General features: G+C 43.7%; 1 protein-coding gene across 13 annotated transcripts in view; it reads right to left on the minus strand.

The window, feature by feature from the left end:
• The window catches only part of mllt10 (MLLT10 histone lysine methyltransferase DOT1L cofactor), a 227,184-nt gene that overhangs the window by 118,461 nt on the left and 84,600 nt on the right, over nucleotides 1-24,123 (minus strand). For all 13 annotated transcript variants that reach the window (XM_055652561.1, XM_055652641.1, XM_055652615.1 and 10 more), the window contains one exon: nucleotides 5,579-5,674. In XM_055652561.1, the coding sequence (XP_055508536.1) occupies nucleotides 5,579-5,674 (96 nt within the window). The remainder of the gene's footprint in view (nucleotides 1-5,578; nucleotides 5,675-24,123) is intronic.

Here is a 24,123-nt window from a genome sequence, read left to right on the forward strand (position 1 = left end):
GGGGTTTTTTTTTGTACATATACAAGTTTTCTTTTAAACATTTAACTATATTTACATAGAGACCAGGAGGTCTATTTTGATACTGGACTCATATTTAGGTTATACCTGTTATTAATGTAATCCTGATCCCTATGTATCAATATCATTGTTATGTTTATCATTAAAAAAAAGAAAGGAAGTAGAGGTTATCCAGGAAATTATAGCCTCATATCAGTGATAGGGAGGCTATCGGAAGGGATTCTTCGGAACAGGCCCAACGCAAATTGGAGGTGTAATAGTGCCACCTTTGTGTCGGAGGATTGTAATTAATTGAATAAACCACAGTACACTGTGCAGTCGCTATCCGCTCACCTCGTCACCGCTGTCAACTCGTATTCTGTATCTGAGCATATCACAAAATGGCGACAAGGATGGGATCGCGGATTCCCCAGTTTTATTTGTTTGTGTAGATAAGGAATTCTACAGAGGCACGGAGAAGTGTTGTGTAACATTCAGTGTCACGGAAAGCTGAAAATCTGATCACAAAGTTTGAATTCTGTGAGACTGTTAGAAATACAAAATGGCGGTGCCCAGCGGGTATATCGGACGATTGAGTGAGTTCCAGCAAAGCCGGGAAACGTTCAGTGCGTACATCGAACATTTAGAAAGGTTCTTTGCTGTGAATAACATTACTGAAGTAGAAGCTTCTGATGCGGAATCAAGACATTTGAATGAAGCAACTCCAGAGAGCAATAAAAGAGCAATTTTCCTGACTGAAATTGGTCCCGATGTTTATGATACAGTAAAGAATTTGTTAGCTCCAGCCAAACCAAAGGACACGTCGTTGAAGGATATTCTTAAGAAGTTAACAGAACATTATGACTCTAAGCTCTTAGTATCCCCTTAGCCACAAGGGCCACGTGTTAACAGAACATTATGACCCTAAGCCCTTAGTATAGTTGAAAGCTATCGATTTGGAACGAGATGCCAACTTCCAGCGGAGGATATTAATCATTTTATTGTGGCACTCAAGAGATCAATTCGTTGTAATTTTGGAAATTTCCAAGATTGGGTGTTAAAAGACATTCTCAAGTGTGGATGAGTGAGGGGATCCGAAGCTGATGACAGTGTATGTATGACCTGACATTTGAAACAGCTGGTAAAACTGCTTTGTCAATGGATATGGCAGAGAGGAGTTCTAGAGAAGTCAGGACAACCATATAACCATATAACAATTACAGCACGGAAACAGACCATCTCGACCCTTCTAGTCCATTCCGAACACGTATTCTCCCCTAGTCCCATATACCTGCGCTCAGACCATAACCCCCCATTCCTTTCCCGTCCATATAACTATCCAATTTATTTTTAAATGATAAAAAAGAACCTGCCTCCACCACCTTCACTGGAAGCTCATTCCACACAGTCACTACTCTCCGAGTAAAGAAGTTCCCCCTCATGTTACCCCTTACAACTTCTAGACACGCAGCGGAAGAGTACAACAAGTAAGCATCTTCATTCTGTGGATCAACTGCAGGCAGAGGAAGAGCCTCTCAACATATACACCAACTGCAGCAACGAGCTAGCGAACCAGAAGACAAAGAATGCGTCCGTGCAAGTCCAGTTGAATGGAGCTTATGTTAGCATGGAAGCAGACACAGGAGCATCTGTCAGCATGATTCCAGAATCTGTGTATTGGGAGAAGCTGAGGCAAATTCCTTTGGAAGAGAAGCGAATCGTGCTACGTGGTTACTCTGGAGAGTGAGTACTTGTTAGGATGCATACAGGTACCAGTTAAGTACAAGGAGCAACAGGCGGAATTGCCTCTCATAGTTGTGAAGGGATATAAGCCTGCTTTGCTTGGTAGGAATTGGTTGCAGATCTTGAAGTTCAACTGGAACAAGATATTCCTCGTTCGTGAAGAATTCAAGTGTCCGGAGGACGTAATCAAGCAACATCCGAAGGTGTCCAGCTACCAGGGAGAGCCAATCAAGGGGTACAAGGCGAAAGTACGTGTCAAGCAGGATGCGACACCAGTGCATTGCAAACCCTGGCCCGTGCTGTATGCACTTAAGGACAAGGTTGAGAAAGAACTGAAAAGACTTGAACCTGAGAACATTTTCAGCAAGGTAGAAAGTAGTGAATGGGCAACAACCATTGTAGTTGTAGTTGTAGTTGTACCTAAACCTGATGGCAGTGTTAGACTTTGTGGGAATTACAAGGTAACAGAAAACCAGGTACTTGAAAGTAGCAGTGTGTTCAAGAAGGAACTGCAGATGCCGGAAGATCGAAAGTACACAAAATTGCTGGAGAAACTCAGCGGGTGCAGCAGCATCTATGGAGCGAAGAAAATAGGCGACGTTTCGGGCCGAAACCCTTCTTCAGACTGGAAAGTAGCATACCAGATATCCTACCAACAGCAGAGGATTTGTTTAGCACCCTCACAGGCGGCCAAGTCTTCACAAAAATGGACTTGACAAATGCCTACTTGCAGTTAGGTGCAGATGAGGAATCTAAATCCAAGCTGACTATCAACGCGCATATGGGATTGTTTCGGTTCAATAGGCTCCCATTTGGTATATCATCAGCCCCAGGGATTTTTCAAGGGTTGATGACAAAATTACTACAGGGAATTGAAGGTGTGGTGTGTTACTTGGATGATCCGCATCTCAGCCCCTGACAGGCAGACATATGATGAAAGGTTGGAACTCAAACGCCTTGAAACACACAGTGTAAGAGTGAAGGCACAGAAGTGTGAGTTCTTTTGGTGAGTTCTTATGACTCAAGAACTCGGTTGAGTTGAATCAGAAGGTAATGGTGAAAAACCATCATCACAGGTGGGTAAAGTGGTTACCTGGAAGAGTAGTGAGAAAGTGCGGACCACGGATATACTTGGTCAAGCTGTTTGGAAGTGGGAAGGTGAGAAAATTACACATTTACCATGTCATGCCTATGCAAGCACAGACAGGTTTGCAACCAGATCAATTAGACGTCAGATAATTTGGTTACCACTCAAGTACAGGTACCAACGGATGAACCAGAAATGATAGAAGAAGGTACACAAGATAGTGAGAGTTTGAACTAGCCTGAAAATGGAGGTTTAAGTGTGGTTGACAGTCAAACAAAATTGACTGATGGACTGGAATCTAAGCCAAAAGGAAGGTTTGACTCCATCAAAATTGAGTCCATGTGGTTCTAAACAGTCAGAAACTTTTGGTCAGGGTAGATAAACTTCACAAATTAAACTTAACCACTGGGTTTCCCCAGAAACAAGGGGAAACCCAGTGGTTAAGTTTAATTTGTAAAGTTTATTTTGTGAAATGCACATATCATTGTATATGCAACATATTTGCATGATGGCCCTCATTTTATTCAGGTTATATACAAGTAAACTATCAGACGTGATTGTAAGAAATTAATATTGAATTGCTAAACTTGCTATTGTGTTGTACTGCTTACAGCTGCAAGAACGTGTAGCAATCAATAAAGGGCTATAGGCCTATTGCGAGCTTATGTACAGGGACATATCTATCTATGCACTGTATATTTGTATTTATGCTTATGCATCTGAAATATGTATGTCATGTTTTATACTTTGGCAATATAACAATGTTTTTATCATGCCAATAAAGTTTTTTAATTGAAAATTGAATTGTAATAAATTCATACCATTTTATTATATTTAAAAAAATGTCAACAATGTTATATTCAAAAATGGCAACAAGGCGAGAACTTTTTCATGAAGGTGAGAGGAGTTATAATAGCACCACCTTTGTGTCAGAGGATTTCAAATGATTGAATAAACCACAGTACACTGACTGCAGTCGATATCCGGTCACCAGAGTGTCAACTCGTATTCTGTGTCTGAACATAAGAATATCACAGGAGGAACAGTATCTCACATTTCAGTTTGGCAGCTTACAACAGCGGCATGAATATTGATTTCTCCAACTTTTCTCCAACAATTGATTTCTCGAAACAAGCAAGTAACCCTTGCTTTCCCACTAATAGCATTGTTTTGCCATGTATTAATTCCTGAATTAACTGGCATTTAGCAATAATAGTAATTAGAAGATTACTTCCTTTGTTCATAGTTTTCAATATCTTTTCAGCATTTTTAAATTTGCTCGTTTGTTATACCCAGTAGGTGATATTGATATGCATTAAGGCTTCTGTTGTTCACATTCTCTTCTGAAGTTGCTCTGCAGATGTTGAGCGGCTCCAGCAGCAAGAGCAAGATGGGATCAGGATATGACTGTAATCCTCCACCCTTTCCTCAATAATTGAAGTACTATAGGAAACATGTAGCGTGGTATGCGTCAAAGGTGGCTGGCTTAGATAAGCATCTTGGTCAGCATGAACAAGTTGGGCCAAAGGCCTGTTTCTGTGCTCCATCCCTCAATTAGCTTTCCAGAATTCTTCCTCGCTCTAAGTTTAGAATAACAACTTTTAGAAGGCACTAAAATGCTTCTACTTCCTTAGAAGGCTTAGAAAGTTCAGTATATCCCTAACCAACCTCTACAGATGTGCCGCAGAAAGCATTTTGTCAGTATGCATCACAGCAGGAACAGCTCCATCCAGGAGCACAAGAAATTGAATAGAGGTGTGGACATAGCCCAGACCATCACGCAAACCAACTTCCCTTCCATTGACTTAATCTACACCACCCTGCCCTGGCAAGGCCACCAGTATACTTAAGGTCCAGTTTTACCCTCTTCTCCCTCCCTCTTCTCCTCTCCCATCAGGCAAGAGGTACACAAGTTTGAAAATGCATACCTGCAGGTTCGGGGACAGTTTCTTCCTGGCTGTTGTCAGGCAACTGAACCATCCTCTCATCAGTCAGAGTGCGATCCTAACCTCACATTTTCCTCATTGGAGGGACTTTTGAACTATCTTTAATCGGACTTAACGCATTAAATGTTGTACACTCTATCCTTTATCTGTATACGGTGGACGATTGAATATAACCATGTTATAGTCTTATCTTTGATTAGAAGTCACGCAACAAAAAGCTTTTCACTGTACCTTTGTACATGTGACAATAATAAACTAAACTTTATATTGGAATAGTCAAATCTTCCAAGTCACCAGAAATTCATGAAATAGCTATTCATATAGATTTTAAAACTGCTTCCAAGTATTTCAGACCCCTCTCCTCCCTGATGCTTGAAATTAATTCTGATTTTCGTTACGAACTTTGACCCAGGGGATAAATCCAACATCAGGGCCAGTCCATGACTGTAATAATCCAACTTTGGCTGAAGATCTACTAAACAGGTTCAACAGTTATCTCAGTAACTTGATACTGAACTGTATCTTCAGAAAAGAGGCAAACAAAAATGAGATGGAATATAAATTAGTTAGCATCCATCTGTTGTTAATTTAACCTGGTTACATATCATTCCTACTATATTCAGAAGATTAAGTCCATGGGAAAGAGCTCAAGTATTAGCAAAGCTTAAATTCCTGTTGAAATATTTTTAAGATTTACTATTAAGTGAATGATAGTAGCAATATCTGACTTTTTAAATTTATGATACCCATTATAATTTACCCAGTACATTAAACTATTTGTATTTTAAAATATCTTACCACTTACTTTTTCAGTTGTCACAGTGAGAGGTGGAACTGCAGATGACAAGTCCAAAGATTTTTTGATTTTTTGTTGCCTATATTTTTCTCTGTCCTTCTGTTTCTGCAGAGAATTCATGAATAACCATGCATGAACAATAATGCAACATTGTTTAATTAAACAGATAACTATTTTAAACTTCAAGAATGTAAACTTTAAGAATGTAAACCTAAATGTAATAAATGAAAAAAAAACTCTGCACCACATGTTCTATTTCATTGGCAAGCTACAATTTGACATCATAAATCCTTGCTGATATACTCTGTCACCCTATTCCCCACATCAAATTCAAAGTTCTTATCCTTTTGTTTAAATATTGTCAGGACTTTCATATGAAGAAAGACTGGATAGACTCGGCCTGTACTCGCTAGAATTTAGAAGGTTGAGGGGGGATCTTATAGAAACTTACAAAATTCTTAAGGGGTTGGACAGGCTAGATGCAGGAAGATTGTTCCCGATGTCGGGGAAGTCCAGAACAAGAGGTCACAGTTTAAGGATAAGGGGGAAATCTTTTAGGACCGAGATGAGAAAAACATTTTTTCACACAGAGAGTGGTAAATCTCTGGAATTCTCTGCCACAGAAGGTAGTTGAGGCCAGTTCATTGGCTATATTTAAGAGGGAGTTAGATGTGGCCCTTGTGGCTAAAGGGATCAGGGGGTATGGAGAGAAGGCAGGTACAGGATACCGAGTTGGATGATCAGCCATGATCATATTGAATGGCGGTGCAGGCTCGAAGGGCCGAATAGCCTACTCCTGCACCTATTTTCTGTTTCTAATATTTCCATGTTCATGGCTCACTTTTTCTCCCCAAGTTCACCAATTGTTAATCTCCTCAAATCTTTGAATCACCAACCCAAACTTCCAAATTTTCATTTCCTCTAACACCATCTTCTCATGCTTCATCCTTCTTAATACCTTGACATTTATGGCAATGTAATCATTCACCTACACACAACTCTACAATTTCCCACAAAAGATGCTACTTCCTTTTCTCTCTTTTCTTTAAAGCAACACTTCAAAAGCCAGTCATTTGCATTTAAACTTGACATGACAATTTCTGATTTAACTTGGAACATGTTCTTATATTAAAATTTTCACATCAATACAGCTACTGTTATGTGAAGACAAATAGATTTAATTCAACCTATATACAACAAAACAAATAAAACTTAGTGTACCCAAAACACAAGAAATTCTAAATATTGTTGCCATATGTTATTGAAGGGAACAAAATAAACTAATCAACACTTGCAGCATGACTTTTAAAAATATAATTAGATTTAAAACATTATACATTAAAACACCTACACACAAAACTAAAAACAGATGGAATGGCATTCTATTTTTGTAACAATTACTTACAACTCATTAGGAATGCAAGCTTAAAATCAAAATTATGATTAAAAAGTGGACCATATTTGGTTATAAGAAATATTAGGAGAAAGGATTGGTGGCTTTATTTGAAAATTAAAATTAAAAGAATTTCAACACAAATAAATAATACGATTATAATACGACTCAGAAGGACAATAAAACAATGATAAATATTTTTTCAGAACCTTCCAAAGTGCTTACATGCATTGATGTGGTTAAAAAGGATACATGGCTACCAATTTGCCAAATGCAAGCCAAACTAAAGCAATTAAATAGTATCTAAGCTATTCTAGGTGATGTTTGCTGAGAGGGAATACGAAAATTAGAGCTTCCCTGTTCTTCAAAATTTCAAAATCAAGTTGTAGAACAGGCCTTCGACTCATCTGATATACGTGTTACTGATCTTGAATTGTGTAAGCCTCCAGTTCCGACTGTCATCCTTTGCACCACGTCCCTCCATTTCAATGTAGAAACAGAATCTTTTACATCCACTCAGGGAATCACAACATTAAATATATTTTGCAAAAGATGGCACATCTAATAGTGCAGTTCTCCCTAGCGTACCATTGAAGTATGGTCTAGGTTTTTTTGGCTGCAATTCCGAAATAATCTACCATCTTCTCAGAAGTAAACATGCTATTAATTGAGCTAAGACTCATGCCTCAAAGTGAAAGCAGCTTCCCAAAAACACATGATTTAATCAATATAGAACTAAGATTAACAACTGCAAATCATCCACTACAAAGGAAAATGTATATGGAGGAGATTTCAAGGGACACAGAAAATTTAATAGACTAAACATTTATGTAAAAATACAGCAGAGCAACATTTCACAAAATTTAATTTTGAACCCATAACCAAAACACAAAATATTATGAACAAAACATATCCCTGACATCAAAATGACATACCCCTGGCACAAAGCAATTGTATCAAGGTGACCCAAACACACGTTAAGAGACAACACATTTTTATTAAAGCACTTGCAGCATAGGATCTGCAGTACTTTACAGCTCCGAGCTGCTACATCTACTGCCTGACGTAGGCGAGTTCTTAATATTATAAAGCACGTACTAGGCGGGGCTACTACTAACAAGCACTATGATTGACTAGCATGCAATAGCCAATCTACATCTCTTCTTATAGAACTAAAGAAACATCAGTGGCTAAGCAATATATAGGGAATGTTAAGAACATATTAGCAAAGTTATACAAAGTCGCCATATCTAACGGGTGGCCTACAAACACGACCGGCCCTCGTGCGGTAAGAGACCGCCTCACCTCCTTTCACGGTAGAACCGACTGGGGAGGGTAGTGGGGAAACAACAGGCGACCCGGCAGGCCTGGTGGGAGACGACATAGGCGAGCCAGGCATCAACTGACACGGGGAGACTGCGCCAGGAACGACGGTTGGAGTTGGGGAAGCTGGACCGACTGTGGGAGCGAACACAAGACACGGGGCATCAGGAAATGTAGTCGCAGGACGAGGTTCCTTCACTGGAAGGATGTGTTGACGGTTGCATCTGTCGATGACTCCGTCCACTTCGACCAGTTATGAGCGTGGCTCCTGGGCAGGGCCGTGAATGTGCCGCAGTCGTGCGTGGCCCTTGCCGGTTTGCAGACGAACCACTAGTCCACGTGCAAGAGATTTAAGTGGCTTGCTGGACTCGTCGAAGAATCGCTTCTGTATGTCCCGTTTAAGTTGTAGTTGCTTACGAACCGCCGGCAGTGAACGAACATGCGGCTGCAACAGCTGCGGGAGACAGGCAGGGGAGCACGGGTTTGGCGAGGCATTAGTCGCTGGGCTGGCGAACCTAGTACGGGATCCCGTGCAATGTTTCGTAGATTGAGTAGGTCCAGGTATACGTCGGATTTGGCAAGGTATGCTCGTTCCATGAGTTGTTTCGAACTCCAAACGGAGCCTTCGGCGAGTCCGTTGGACTGCGGGCACTCGGGACAGCTGGTAACGTGCTGAAAGTCCCATCGTTTAGCAAAGTTTTTGAAAAGCTTGGCTGGTGAACTGCCTGCCGTTGTCAGACTGAATACGTGCAGGGGAGCCATGCACGGAGAGGTGCTGTTGCAGCTTCTCAATCACTGCCTCAGAGGAAATGGTTTGCAGTAGGTCTATCTCGAACCAGCCCGAGTAAGAGTCAACAAGAACCAGATAGTGTTTCCCGTGCCATTCGAAGATGTCGGTGGCTAACGAGTACCACGGAAGAGGAGGGACTGGTTGCGGCAGTAGAGGCTGCTTCTGCTGATGTGGCGCCAGGCTTCCCAAACCAGGAAGTAGGGGCGTATCTCGAGCGGGATGTTGGATTTCTTGGTGGGCCAACCGCCCCGTTTAACTGTGGACAGCAATTGTAAAGTCTCATCATCAACCGTGTGTTCAGCCAGGCTGCGTAAACGATCAGTCGGCACAAACGAGACCTTCATCACTGTGAATTCCTCCAGTTCAGCGAGGTGCTGTTCATTGGTTCTGCGTGGGGGTCTGGATAGCGTGTCCAATGTACACCAGGCCTAGATCATGGCATGCGTTGATACTGAGCAAAGTCTCTGAATTTGCTTTAACAATGTAAAACTGTAAGGTGCGGGTCTGTTCATCTACAGTACACTTTAAATCATCTTTTCCAAGTGGGTGCGGGACCTCTCGCCCGTAAGCCCGAAGCGTTGCGGAGGCCTTATCTATTCGTTCAGCATTGCAAATTTTATTGAACTACCTTAATGACATGACGTTTACTTTTACGCCCATATCTACCTTGGCAAGAGGAGGCCTGTTATTCACGAACAGAGTTACTTCAGGGTCAAGTAGCTTGTTAGACAAAGGGAGGAGGGAGTGAATAGCAGAGCTGTTATCAGCACTGCCCGACAACTCAGGCTCTTGGGAATCAGTATCAGTGAACTCCTGTTGAAGCAGGTGTAAGCTTATCCTTGAAGCATTTGTAGTCCCACGGGAACGACAACATAGAGCAAAGTGGTTTAATCTTTTACAGAAATTGCAGACTTTTCCGCAAGCAACACAGAACTGACGACCCTTCGCATGAAAATAGTTACAGTTCTGACAGCGAGTAGCAGGCACATTTGAGGTTTTGCGAGAGGAGAAGTCTCTAAGATTAACGCTATGTTGCTGGCGAGGACTGAAGGAGACAGGATCAGCATGGGGAGAAGTAATCTCCGAAATACGGCATGAGTGTATAGCTTGGTCGAGGGTCAATTCAGTGTTGCGAAGCAACTCAGCTCTCAGCTTGCTTTCAATCATGCCCCCTACCAGCTTGTCCTGAACAAGTTCATCCCGTAACTCACCAAAGCGACAGCGCGCAGCCATGTGTTTCAGGATCGCTGATAAATCGTTCAATAGGCTCATCGACCTGCTGTAAACGAGCATAGAAATTTGTCCTTTCAATTATGTGGTTGGAAGGCAGATCACACAGTTCTCTGAATTTCTTAGCAGAACAACAGGGTCATCCATAGTTTCGGCAGGAGCTAGGACCTGGCCATGGTCATCCAAAACAGCAGGAGCAAAAGTGAAATTGTCAGCTTGATTCCTTGCCTCAGGTCCCGCAAGATTGAGCAGAACAGACGCACGCATCCCAGGAGGGTCAATACGATGAACGATGCGAGCATAGTGAGTCACGCTCGAAGAGATGCCATAGCTCAGCAATGTCTGAGTCAAAGATCAGAGGGCTCGGGCGGCGACACGAATTAGCCATAACGGAGATAACAGAGGCACAAACTAATTAAAGAAAATAAAACCCGATAAACTAAGTCAGTCAATTTCTGACACCATGTATCAAGGTGACCCAAACACACATTAAGATACAACACATTTTTATTAAAGCACTTACAGCATAGGATCTGCAGTACGTAACAGCTCCGAGCTGCTACATCTACTGCCTGACGTAGGCGACTTGTTAATACTATAAAGCACGTTCTAGGCGAGGCTACTACTAACAAGCATTATAGCTAGCATGCAATAGCCAATCTACAGCAATGAAGAGCAAATTCAAGCAAAGGACACTGTACAAACAGCCACAATACTGATTTCTAAAAAATGTCTGATCTACGATTACAGACACTTTAGCTTTCCAAACTTTAAAGGCGGCATCTTGAAGAGATATACAAATAAGTTGTATAGAAAAGCCAATAGAGAACACTACTTAGTGAAACAAGATCAGGATACTGTGATCAGATTATCTTCCACAATAGTGCTTCTGAGATGTTTTTCCTTAATAATGCCTTCTTATCCATCACAATACGGTTCTCAGAGCCCGATTACATTTCCTGCAATTCAGCCCTGTTCCCTCTCCTTCTACCACTGTCAACTTCTATGTTCAATGGATCATCATCTTTAATTTCCACTAGCTACACCGTGATTCCAGAAAAAAATGCATCTATCCCTTGTTGGCCATCATTCCCAAGTGTAGTGATGTCCGTGATAGTGTTTTCCATCAATACAAACTGCTCTTCTCAACACAATTTTCCATGCAACTGCAAAAGATGAAATACCTGGCCTTTTACCATCTATGGTAGCGGTTCTAAACCTGGGGGTTATGAGCTCCATGGGGGTCGTTTGGGGTTTTTCCGGGGGTCATGAATACCATATCAATTTGTTGAACACATTTTTAGGAACCTAACAAAGGTACATACCATACACAGTATTTTGTTCACGTATGTGATTACGTACACGCAGACGAACTGTGTTGTGAACCATGTCTGCCAAAAAGCACACGCATAGCGAAGCATTTCGCAAGTTCTGCTTCATAAGCATTGTTCAAAAACCCGTGGTCAAGTCACAATGTGTTATCTGTGCCAAGGTTTTGAGCCAGGAGAGCATCGAGCCCAGCAAACTGAAGGTCCATTTGGAATTTTGTCACAGCGACCTGGCGGGTAAGGGCGTGGACTATTTCAAACGAAAAGAAGCCGCACTCAAGGGTTCCCGCATCGTAGGTCCCTTGCAGTCAGAAACAGGTGAATTGATCATGGGGAAAAAAGACATGGCAGACCAATTGAATAACTACTTTGGTTCTGTCTTCACTTAGGAAGACATAAATAATCTGCCGGAAATAGCAGGGGACCGGGAGTCAAATGAGATGGAGGAACTGAGTGAAATCCAGGTTACCAGGGAAGTAGTGTTAGGTAAATTGAATGGATTAAAGGCCGATAAATCCCCAGGGCCAGATAGGCTGCATCCCAAAGTACTTAAGGAAGTAGCCGCAGAAACAGTGGATGCATTAGTGATAATTTTTAAAAACTCTTTAGATTCTGGAGTAGTTCCTGAGGATTGGAGGGTAGATAATGTAACCCCACTTTTTAAAAAGGGAGGGAGAGAGAAAATGGGGAATTACAGACCAGTTAGTCTAACATCGGTAGTGGGGAAACTGCTAGTCAGTTATTAAAGATGGGATAGCAGCACATTTTGAAAGTGGTGAAATCATTGGGCAAAGTCAGCATGGATTTATGAAAGGTAAATCATGTCTGACAAATCTTATAGAATTTTTCGAGGATGTAACTAGTAGAGTGGATAAGGGAGAACCAGTGGATGTGTTATATCTGGACTTTCAGAAGGTTTTCGACAAGGTCCCACATAAGAGATTAGTATACAAACTTAAAGCACACGGTATTGGGGGTTCAGTATTGATGTGGATAGAGAACTGGCTGGCAAACAGGAAGCAAAGAGTAAGAGTGAACGGGTCCTTTTCACAATGGCAGGCAGTGACTAGTGGGGTACCGCAAGGCTCAATGCTGGGACCCCAGCTATTTACAATATATATTAATGATTTGGACGAGGGAATTGAATGCAACATCTCCAAGTTTGCGGATGACATGAAGCTGGGGGGCAGCGTTAGCTATGAGGATGCTAGGAGGCTGCAAGGTGACTTGGATAGGCTGGGTGTGGGCAAATGCATGGCAGATGCAGTGTAATGTGGATAAATGTGAGGTTATCCACTTTGGTGGAAAAACAGGAAAGTAGACTTTATCTGAATGGTGGCCGATTAGGAAAAGGGGAGATGCAACGAGACCTGGGTGTCATGGTACACCAGTCATTGAAAGTAGGCATGCAGGTGCAGCAGGCAGTGAAGAAAGCGAATGGTATGTTAGCACTCATAGCAAAAGGATTTGAGTATAGGAGCTGGGAGGTTCTACTGCAGTACAGGGTCTTGGTGAGATCACAGTATTGTGTACAGTTATGGCCTCCTAATCTGAGGAAAGACATTCTTGCCATAGAGGGAGTACAGAGAAGGTTCACCAGACTGATTCCTGGGATGTCAGGACTTTCATATGAAGAAAGACTGGATAGACTCGGCTTGTACTCGCTATAAGATCTTATGGAAACTTACAAAATTCTTAAGGGGTTGGACAGGCTAGATGCAGGAAGATTGTTCCCGATGTTGGGGAAGTCCAGAACAAGGGGTCACAGTTTAAGGATAAGGGGGAATTCTTTTAGGACCGAGATGAGAAAAACATTTTTCACACAGAGAGTGTTGAATCTCTGGAATTCACTGCCACAGAAGGTAGTTGAGGCCAGTTCATTGGCTACATTTAAGAGGGAGTTAGATGTGGCCCTTGTGGCTAATGGGATCATGCGGTATGGAGAGAAGGCAGGTACAGGATACTGAGTTGGATGATCAGCCATGATCATATTGAATGGCTGTGCAGGCTCGAAGGGCCGACTGGCCTACTCCTGCACCTAATTTCTATGTTTCTATGTCACTGCGCTTGTCAAAATGAAGCAGCGCTGGAGGCTTCATACCTTATCGAATCGCACAGACTAAGAAACCTCACACCATCGGTGAAGAGCTTATCCAGCCATGCCTTCTCGAAGCAGCGATGTTGATGCTGGGGGAACAGCAGTCAAACAAGTTCAGGCAGGTTTCCCTTTCAAATGACACAGGCAAAAGTCGAATCTCAGATATGAGTAACGAAATACTGCTGCAAGTAGTGAGCGCTGTGAAGAGCAGTCCAGTGTATTCACTGCAACTGGAAGAGTCAACAGATGTTGCTTCATGTTCCCAACTGCTAGTCTACGTTTGTTACCTCGACGGAGAAGCCATGAAGGAGGAGTACCTTTTCTCAGAGCCATTGGCCACTACCACTCGGGGAGAAGATGTTAGAATGTCAGAATGCTGGAAGCCTTCCTCATCAAACATGAGCTTGGCTGGGAACGACTTGTCGGGGTGTATACAGATGGGGCACCTTCCATGGTCGGATGCAGATCCAGCTTCAAAGCCTTCGTGAAGGATGTCGCTCCCCATGTATCCTTCACCCACTGCACGATACATCGCCATGCTTTAGCGATGAAGACTCTCCCTCCTGGTCTTCGAGAAGTGTTTTCAGATGTGGTGAAGATTGTGAACCACATCCGGGGGAGCGCAACAAACTCAAGAATCTTCAAAGCGTTGCGTGAAGAATTCAGTATTCAGTATTTACTTTAATGTCATTTCACTGAGTACTTACATACACAGAAGAAATTTGTTTCTCAATCAGTTCCTGTCAGTGCAGTTAATAAAAGCAGAATAAATCATACAACTTTAAAATTAACATATCTAAAATAGACCGAAAAATTGAACTAAAAACAGACATTCAGACCAAACAGTGGCTTTGCCTTGACAGGTGACTAGCTGCCAAAGTATAGGTGAGTTTAGATGCGTTGGTGTATGATGTATGGTGAGGGGACACAGTCTGTTAACCAGTTTTATTGCCTGTGGGAAGAAGCTGTGCAGCATCCTGCTGGTTCTGCAGCTGATACTCATGTACCACTTCCCAGATGGCAGAATGGAGAAGATGTGGCAGAATGGAGAAGATGTGGTGTTATAGGGGTCCTTAATAATGGAGATGGCTCTGCGGATGCTGCGCTTCTGATAGATCTCCAACAGGAAAGTGAGTGGGGCACCAATGATCCTACTGGCTGTCTTCACGATCCTGTTAAGTTGAGAAATGGGCGCCAATTTCACTGTTTTGTTATTCCACACAGAGTTGCGCTGGCTTTCCCGTGGTAAAGTTCTCTATCGTGTGATTCAACTTCGAGAGGAAATAGCGCTGTTCTTGGAGAGAGGGTGTACCAACAAGGAGAATCAGCTTCATGAAAAGATGCAGGATGAACTGTTCGTGATGAAGGTTGCTTACTTGGCTGGCTTCTTCGCCGAGGTGAATTCTTTGACCCCCTGTCACTTCAATAAAACCTCCCAATGCTACAGACGGCTTGTAATAAAGTGGCAGCATTCAGGAGAACGAGTCACCTTTACCAGAGAAGAGTCCAGGACGGTGACACGACTTCACTGAGATGACTACTCTCCTGGATTTTTGTTTGGGGGTCACAGTACTGACGATTTCTGATGCTGGGGCCAAAAATGCCTATGGACTCAGATATCCATGAATTAGTGGAGATAATATATTTATCTCACAACGGTATCCACTAGCTAAACGGTGTCTCTGTTTTTTTATGTAGTGTTTGCTTTTGGGGGTCACAGTACTGACCAAGAATTTCTGATGGGGTCGTGGGGCCAAAAAGGTTAAGAACCAGTAATCTATGGACTCAGATATCAAATGAATTAGTGGTTCACATGTGGTTTTAAATTAAGATAATATATTTAGTGCTCACAATGCGGTATCTCTACACTGGAGAAATTGCTTTACTACATAACTGTTCAGTCTGGAAAGATTCCCAAACTTCCAAAATAAAACGAAATGCTGAAAACATTCAGCAGGTTCGGCATTATCTAGTGGGAAGTGAAACAACGTCTTATTTGTTTACACAATTCCCCATTCTACTCCAATCTCTTACCCAAGGCCTTTTACATGACTTTATCAGTGTCCAGCTCAAGTTCAAATGAAAGCATCTCACCTGTTGACGCGGCATTTTGTATACCTATGAACTGAACATAAATTCAACAATTTGAAAGAATGAGCTTCCCAATTAGAGGTCATCAACATAACTTAGCTTTCTCCTAGTATTCTTTATTTCATATTTCCAGGAGTACAGTGTATTGTATCCGACAGTTCCAAGTATTTCTGTCCTTCAACAGCTCCCACCCATTCAGAGGCATTCCTTTTATTCTCCCCAACCTTCTTTCTAACTTTTCCTAGTTTTGATGAAAAATCATTGACCCAAAATGTTGAAATTTGTATTTTAGCAAAGTACTAAAATATCTGTGGGTCTTCCCGCCCCCACCCCCACATCAGTCTGAAGAGGGGTCTTGACCCAAAACGTCGCTTATTTCCTTTGCTCCATAGATGCTGCCTCACCCGCTGAGTTTCTCCAGCATTTTTGTCTACCTTCAATTATCCAGCATCTGCAGTTCCTTCTTAAACAAAATATCTCGTGATATAACTTTGTTAGAAAATAGGGATTACTTTGAAAACGAAAACCTCAAATGATAACAAAGAGGCTATTCTAATAAGGAAACCCACCAAAAAGTAATAGTTTTCACATGAAGAATTTTAGTTCTTTCCTCATATATAAACAATATTTACTGCACTTCTTTTTGAATTAACGGTCCTGTCCTTATAAACACGTCTCTTCCTGTACCAGGTTTCTTAACATGAAGCCCTTGTCTAGTACTCATGATAAATAATTACAGACATGGCTGATAACTTTCTGTAAACTTCAATGCTAAATGAATGAAAATAAATACTGGATGTAGAGAAATCTGACACCACCCATTTCTGGGTGGTTTGGAAGTTCAATTGTGCATCTTCCCAAATGATTGTGATATACAGTGCTTTTTTTGTAATGGTATGTGCTGGTACACTAAAATGTAAAAAAAAAAATAGATTGATGTGCAGCAGGGGGAATAGTTATATGCATACCGGAACTTATTTGCCCACAAAATAAATGGTTATGTGCACTTCTGACAAAAATCCACCATCAGATTTCTATTCAATGTCCCTTTTACAACGCTCCTTTGGAACTTTGCTGGAAATTGCACTAAACATCCCCAGTTTGTAATCTGAATAGGATAGATTTCTTCTTCCATCCTTCATTCACCCCCATCACAATACCAACCACCCCTCTACCTATCTTTAACTGTCCAAACTCAGAAATCCCAAATTTGCACAGGCCCAATAAGCAAGTCTAAACAACGCAAGGTATCATGGGATTTGTCAAAGGTCATTCACCATACAGAAAAAGCAAACGAATCGCGCTGGCTGAAGAAACTACAAATGTTTATCTTTATTCATAATTTATGTGTAAAAATTAAATATAATCTGAGGAATGGGGGTGCCGCGTGGTCACATTATAAGAAAATTAATGTATTCCAGACTGGAACACATCGATGATAGTTTCCGAGTCGTATTTCACTATTCTGCTAATTTCAAGCTAATGGAATTCTTCAGCCTTATTTATGAATACGAATGAGCAATGAAATTCTCGATTCCAGAGAGACTCCCATAAATGGTCAACTCCTCATCCCCCCCAAAGGAACAGGTAGCAGGAGAGTGGGGGTGTAACAGCGAGAGAGAGGGGGCAGATGTGAGTGGGAGACGGTAGAGCGCACAGACCCGCGCCTCATCCGCAGCCAGGATCGAACCCGGGTCGCCGGCTCCACAAGCGATGCCGAACCACCACTAGTCCGCCCCCAGCCCCCCCTCCCCCCCGCCCTGAGCGGCCCCAGGCCCACAGACAGCGCGCGGAGAATAAGCGTCAACCACGGCTCAACTACGCCTGTCCCCACGAGCCAACCGACAGCCCTGGACCGACGACACCAGCGGTCCCAGACCCACAGCCAGCACGGAGAAGAAGTGCCAATCCCAGCTCAACTCCGCCTGACCCGCCAAAGCACCCCGTGTGCATCCCTGCCGATGACCGGCGCTCGGTCCCTGCTGGCACCAAGTGGGCCAACCGACAGCCACTGGACAAAGAGAGAGGCGCAGCCGACAATCCCCGGCACATCGGGGAACGACCTTCCCAGGAGCCTGAGCCAGCGCCTACTCCCCGTACTGCCTGCAAGCCCAGCGCGACACATCCGGCCACTCCCGGACAGGGATGGGGCACCCGGGAGGGGACGGAGATGGCCCAGCAGCAACTCAACAGCACCTGCAGCGCCCGAAACCATGGCACTACCCTAACCACAGACGAGACGAGCACGATCTCGCTCACTCACCAAAGCATAAAGCAATAAAAACGAAAATAATCTTAGCTTTCAACAAAGGAACAATAAATCCAACTAATTCATAATTTGAAAGCAGTATTCTCTTACCTACAAGAATCAAAGCTGGAAAAAATGGAAGAAATGAAGGTCACTTTGTACACAGCTCCACTGCTTTCCAGCAATCTTTATGCATAGTGACTTTTGACCTGGGCATGCGCAGTCAGAATACCGAACTCGCTTATTCAATCCAGACCCTGAAAAAGCTTCTAGTTTCAGAACTTTCCAGAGAGGCTGTATAATTTCACTGCAGGTAATGCAATGTTTCACAATTCCAGCACCATGGGGTTGATTCAGACCTGTGGTGCTGTGTATGTGGAGTTTAATCATTCACTCCGTGCCCAACTTTAACGTCCCAAAATGTATTACTTCACACTTGTGCGTTAAATTCCATTGGCCATTCCTTTACTACTTTCCCTATTGATCAATGTATCCTGATGCAACCCGAGTCAACTTTCTTCACTGTCCACTATACCACCTACTTTGGTACCTTCTGCAAACTTATGATTTTTATGCAATCTACATTTACATTTAAATCATTAATAATTATGACAAACAACAGGGCGATCCAGCATCAATCCCTGTAACACACCACTGGTCTCCAATCTGAAAAATAACTCTCCACTACCACCCACTGCCTCCTATCGCCAAACCAATTTTGTATCCAATTGGCTAGCTCACCCTGCATTTAGTGTTTTAAACTGCCAGACTACCACGTGGGGCCTTATTAAAATCCTTTAAGTCCATGTAGACAACTTCTACCACTTTCCCCTCATCATGGTCACCCTTTTAAAAAAAACTCAGATTCACTGAATTTGATTTTCAATGCACAAAAACACAGTGACGATCCCTAATCAGCTCTAGCCTTCCTAAATGCAAATGAATCCTATATTTCAAAATGTTTGTGTAAAAGTATCTGATTATGCTTCTAAGAATTCTGTTGAGGCATTTTAACATGTTAAATTGTTTTACAAAGGTAAGCTTCTGTTATTATTCCATCAAAGTGAAAGCATATAGAGGGGAGATTTTGATTTGGCCCAAAACAGAAATATTGCCTTTATGCAAGCATAAACCTTTTTTTATTAATCTTAACTTTAAAGGCAGACCGCACCAGGAACACATGATAGAACTAAGACAATATCTGTTCAGCCACTTTGCTGGGCATGCATAGGCAAGTTCTACCTTGAAGTGGCTGGAAAACATAATTATATTCTCTAATGTTTGTTTTGGCATCAGAGGAGAGCTGGCTCCCGAGGTGAACACATCACAAATCTTCTTATGTCCATTAGATCCACCCAAGAGATAGAAACATTGCCATCATATGCTTGATATAGATGTGCCTCAGGCGCAAAGTGTCAACCCTGGTTCTGGCAGCACACCAATGAAATAACAGATTTCAAATTGCACTGCAAAACTGTATATTTAACAATGAAACCTTGCTACTTCTGGTCTTTCCAAACACTTAAATCACTAATTAATCTACTATTAATATGTCATGAATTAAATAATAGATTTTATTCTTTCGAATCTGAAAATAAAACAGACAGAACAATTCAACACATTAAGTTACAAGATTGAAACAATTGAATCCTGGAGTGTCATGAGACCATCAATGCATTGCTTTGTAAAGGGCCTGTCCCACGAGCATGCGACTACATGCGGCAAGCTCGACCTAACGTGGTCACTTGAGCCGTACGGCCTCGCGGGGCCGGTCCCACTTCGACCGCCGGAGCCGTATGGAGCTGTGCGGAGCTGGTTCCGACATCGCGCGGGGCTCCGAAAAACTGACTCTGTTCAAAAATTCCGCGCGGCAATGGCCTGCCGGCCCGCAGCTGCATTGAGGCCATACGCACCGCCTCGACGGGCCTGCGCAGTGTCTCTACGCCGTACGCAGCGTCTTGACGCCATACATCATGCGCGAACTTCAGGTGGACTTCGCTCGAACTTCACGTCAACTCGTACGGGATCACTCGACCTCCGCCTGGCCCCCGCTTCCGGTTTGGTCGCGATCGCCGCATGAAGGACATGCCGTGAAGGACAGCTGTATCCTGTTGATCACGAAGACCTGGCTTCATTCTTTCATTCCGGACTCTGCTATCGAGCTAGCAGGCTACACAGCACAGCGTCATGACAGGACAAGAGACTCTGGTAAGAGCAGAGGTGGAGGGCTCTGTGTGTACGTGAACAACACCTGCTGTACAACACACAGTGATTGTGGAGTCACTGCTCCCCGAACCTGGAGTATGTGACTGTTAAATGCAGGCCCATTTATCTCCCTAGAGAGTTTACTGTTGTCATGATAACTGCTGTGTACATACCACCGGATGCTAATGCTAACTCCGCTATCGGACATTTGTATGGTAGCACTAGCAGTCAACAGAGCATATATCCTGACGGTGTTCACATCATAGCAGGGGACTTTAATCACGCGGACTTGAAGAAAATGCTCCACAAATTCTACCAGCATGTTAAATGTGCTACAAGAGGAGCTAACACACTGGACAAGGTCTACTCCAACATCAAGCTGGGCTACAGGGCTAGACCACTACCACACTTGGGTCAGTCGGACCATATGTCCCTGCTTTTAATTCCTGCATATGCCCCCCTCAGGAAAACCGCTCCTACCATCACAAAGACCATCACAACCTGGCCTGATGGTGCATCTCAGCAGCTGCAGGACTGCTTCGACAGAACCAACTGGGATGTGTTTGAACACCGGGACCTGGAGGTGTTCACAGACAGTGTACTGTGTTACATTAAAAACTGCATGGACATGGTCACAGTGGACAAACGCATCCGGGTCTACCCTAACCAGAAGCCCTGGATGACCCGGGAGGTCCAGCGGCTGTTGAAAGAGAGGAACACCGCTTTTAGGTCTGGCGATAGGGCTTTATACAGCACGGCCCGAGCTAACCTGAAGAGAGGCATCAGAGAGGCCAAATTAAACTACAGGAGGAAGATAGAGGACCACCTGGACAGTAATAACAGCAGGCAGGTGTGGCAGGGGATCCAGTATCTCACCAACTACAAGACCAACCTTGGAGCTGCTGAAGGTGACGCCTCGTTGGCAGAGGAGCTGAACCTCTTCTTTGCTCGCTTTGAAGTGGAGCCACCCGAGACAGCCACATCACAGCACATGGTCCACAGCAGCCTAACCCTCAAGATAGAGGAGCATGAGGTGAGGCGCACGCTGCGGGCCATCAATCCAAGGAAGGCTACTGGACCCAACGGCGTCTCTGGACGCGTGCTGAAGGACAGCGCAGACCAGCTGGCTGGAGTCTGTATGAGGATTTTCAACCAGTCTCTGGCCCAGTCCACTGTTCCACCCTGTCTGAAGTCCGCAACCATAGTTCCCTTGCCCATAAAAACCCACATTTCCAGCCTCAACGACTACCGGCCAGTCGCACTCACACCAGTGGCGATGAAGTGTTTTGAAAAACTGGTCCGGGGTCATATCACATCACTCCTGCCCCGAAGCTTTGACCCCCACCAGTTTGCGTACAGAGCGAATAGATCTACAGAGGATGCTGTAGCCACAGCTCTCCATGCTGCACTGTCCCACCTGGAGCAGCGGGGGAGCTACGTGAGGATGCTCTTTGTGGACTACAGCTCTGCTTTTAATACCATCCTTCCCCACAAACTGGTGGACAAACTGGGGGACTTGGGACTTCCACACTCCACCTGCATGTGGATAAATAGCTTCCTGTCGGATCGCAGCCAGAGAGTCAGAATGGGCCATCACACATCCACGGCCCTCAGCCTCAGTACCGGCCTCAGTACAGGGCTGCATGCTGAGCCCCCTGCTCTACACCATCTACACACATGACTGCACCCCCGCCCACCACAGCAACACCATTGTCAAATTTGCGGATGACACTACGGTGGTGGGACTCATCTCCGGGGGGGGACGAGTACGCCTACCGGGATGAGGCTGAGCAGCTGACAGTGTGGTGTGGAGAAAATAACCTGCTCCTCAACACCTTAAAGACAAAGGAAATAATAATAGACTTCAGGAAGAATAAAACAGATATGGTACCATTACCTATCAGAGGGGACTGTGTAGAGAGGGTGGCGGATTTCCGCTTCCTGGGAATCCATATTGAGGCGGACCTGACGTAGAGCGTGAACACCTCTGCGCTGCTGAAAAAGGTCCAGCAGAGACTGCACTTCCTGAGGGTGCTCAGGAAGAATAACATCACTCAGAGACTGCTGCTGTCCTTTTATCGGTGCTCCATTGAGAGCATCCTAACATACTGTGTATGCATATGGTACGCCAGCTGCACAGCGGCTCAGACACTGTGGAAAGCGCTCCAGAGGGTTTAGTCATTGACAACGCCCAGAGGATTGTCGGCTGCCCTGCAGCTATCCTTACCTTGGAGGACTTACACGGGGTTTGCAGTCTCTCCCTTCCCGCTGCATCAGAAAAAATCCAGAGTATTATAAAGGACATTTCCCACCCCGGACACTCCCTGTTTGAACTGTTGCCGTCAGGCAGACGGTACAGATCTACAAGGACAAGGACAAACAGACTTAAAAACAGTTTTTACCCCACTGCTATAAAGGCACTAAATGTAGCTGCCAAGGAACGCAGGGGCGATACATACTAAGGGACTGTGGTATACGGTGAAATCGACAGAAGGATGTAGGGTTGGGTGTTTATGCGTGCTATTTTCATGATATTTATTTTAGTTGTTTATCTTTTTTTAATATTTTACCGTGTATGTATCGTTAGCTCTTAGAAATGTTTGAATGGTGCACTGACTAGCTGACATTTTTTAATTTTGTTGTACATGGTTCATGTTACAATGACAATAAAGAAACTATTCTATTCTATTCTATTCTATGCTGGTGTGACAGGCCCTGTCCGGGCATCACTAGACCTCCGCGCGGCCCCCGCTTCCGGTTTGGTCGCGCTTGCCGCATGCAGTCGCATGCTCGAGGGACCGGCCCTTAACACAGCTACACGGAATGTGGCAATGTTCAAACTTTTAATTGCACAATCCAGTATTTCGGTAAAATTACACCCAACTACTCCTTATGGCTGTATTCAACCTTTACAGATAAACCTTGATGTTTTCCATTCATGATTAGGTTTTTGAAACTGCGAAAATTCTGTCAACAGTCTGAAATTACACACAATTAACACACTCTCTGTAAAATGACAAAGTATTCCCAGCATTTTGTTTCTTAATTGTACCCAGATAATTTGAGGAAAGATCACTTTCACCACAGAATATAACAGAAGGATGCAACTAGGAAAATGTAACTCGAGGATGTAACTAGGAAAATGGACAAGGGAGAGCCAGTGGATGTAGTGTACCTGGACACGATAAGGTCCCACATAACAGATTAGTGAGCTAAATTAGAGCACATGGTATTGGGGTAGGATATTGACATGGATAGAAAATTGCTTGGTAAACAGGAAACAAAGAGTAGGGATTAACGGGTCACTTTCAGAATGGCAGGCAGTGACTAGTGGGGTACCACAAGGTTTGGTGCTGGGACCGCAACCATTTAAAATATACAATAATGATTTAGATGAAGCGATTAAGAGTGACATTAGCAAAATTGCAGATGACACAAAGCTGGGTGCCAGTGTGAACTGTGAGGAAGATGCTATGAGGATGCAGGGTGACTTGGATAGGTTGGGTGAGTGGGCAGATGCATGGCAGATGCAGTTTAATGTGGATAAATGTGAGGTTGTCCACTTTAGTGGCACGAAGGCAGATTATTATCTGAATGGTGTCAAGTTAGGAAAAGGGGAAGCACAACGACATCTGGGTGTCCTTGTTCATCAGTCACTGAAAGTACAGCAGGTAGTGAAGAAAGCTAATGGCATGTTGGCCTTCATAAGAGGAGTTGAGTATAGGAGCAAATAGGTCCTTCTGCAGTTGTACCGGGCCCTAGTGAGACCACACCTGGAGTATTGTACGCAGTTTTAGTTTCCAAATTTGAGGAAGGACATTCTTGCTATTGGGGGAGTGCAGCGTAGG

The sequence above is a fragment of the Leucoraja erinacea genome, chromosome 2 (assembly GCF_028641065.1).
Source record: "Leucoraja erinacea ecotype New England chromosome 2, Leri_hhj_1, whole genome shotgun sequence".
In the NCBI taxonomy this organism is placed as follows: Eukaryota; Metazoa; Chordata; class Chondrichthyes; order Rajiformes; family Rajidae; genus Leucoraja; species Leucoraja erinaceus.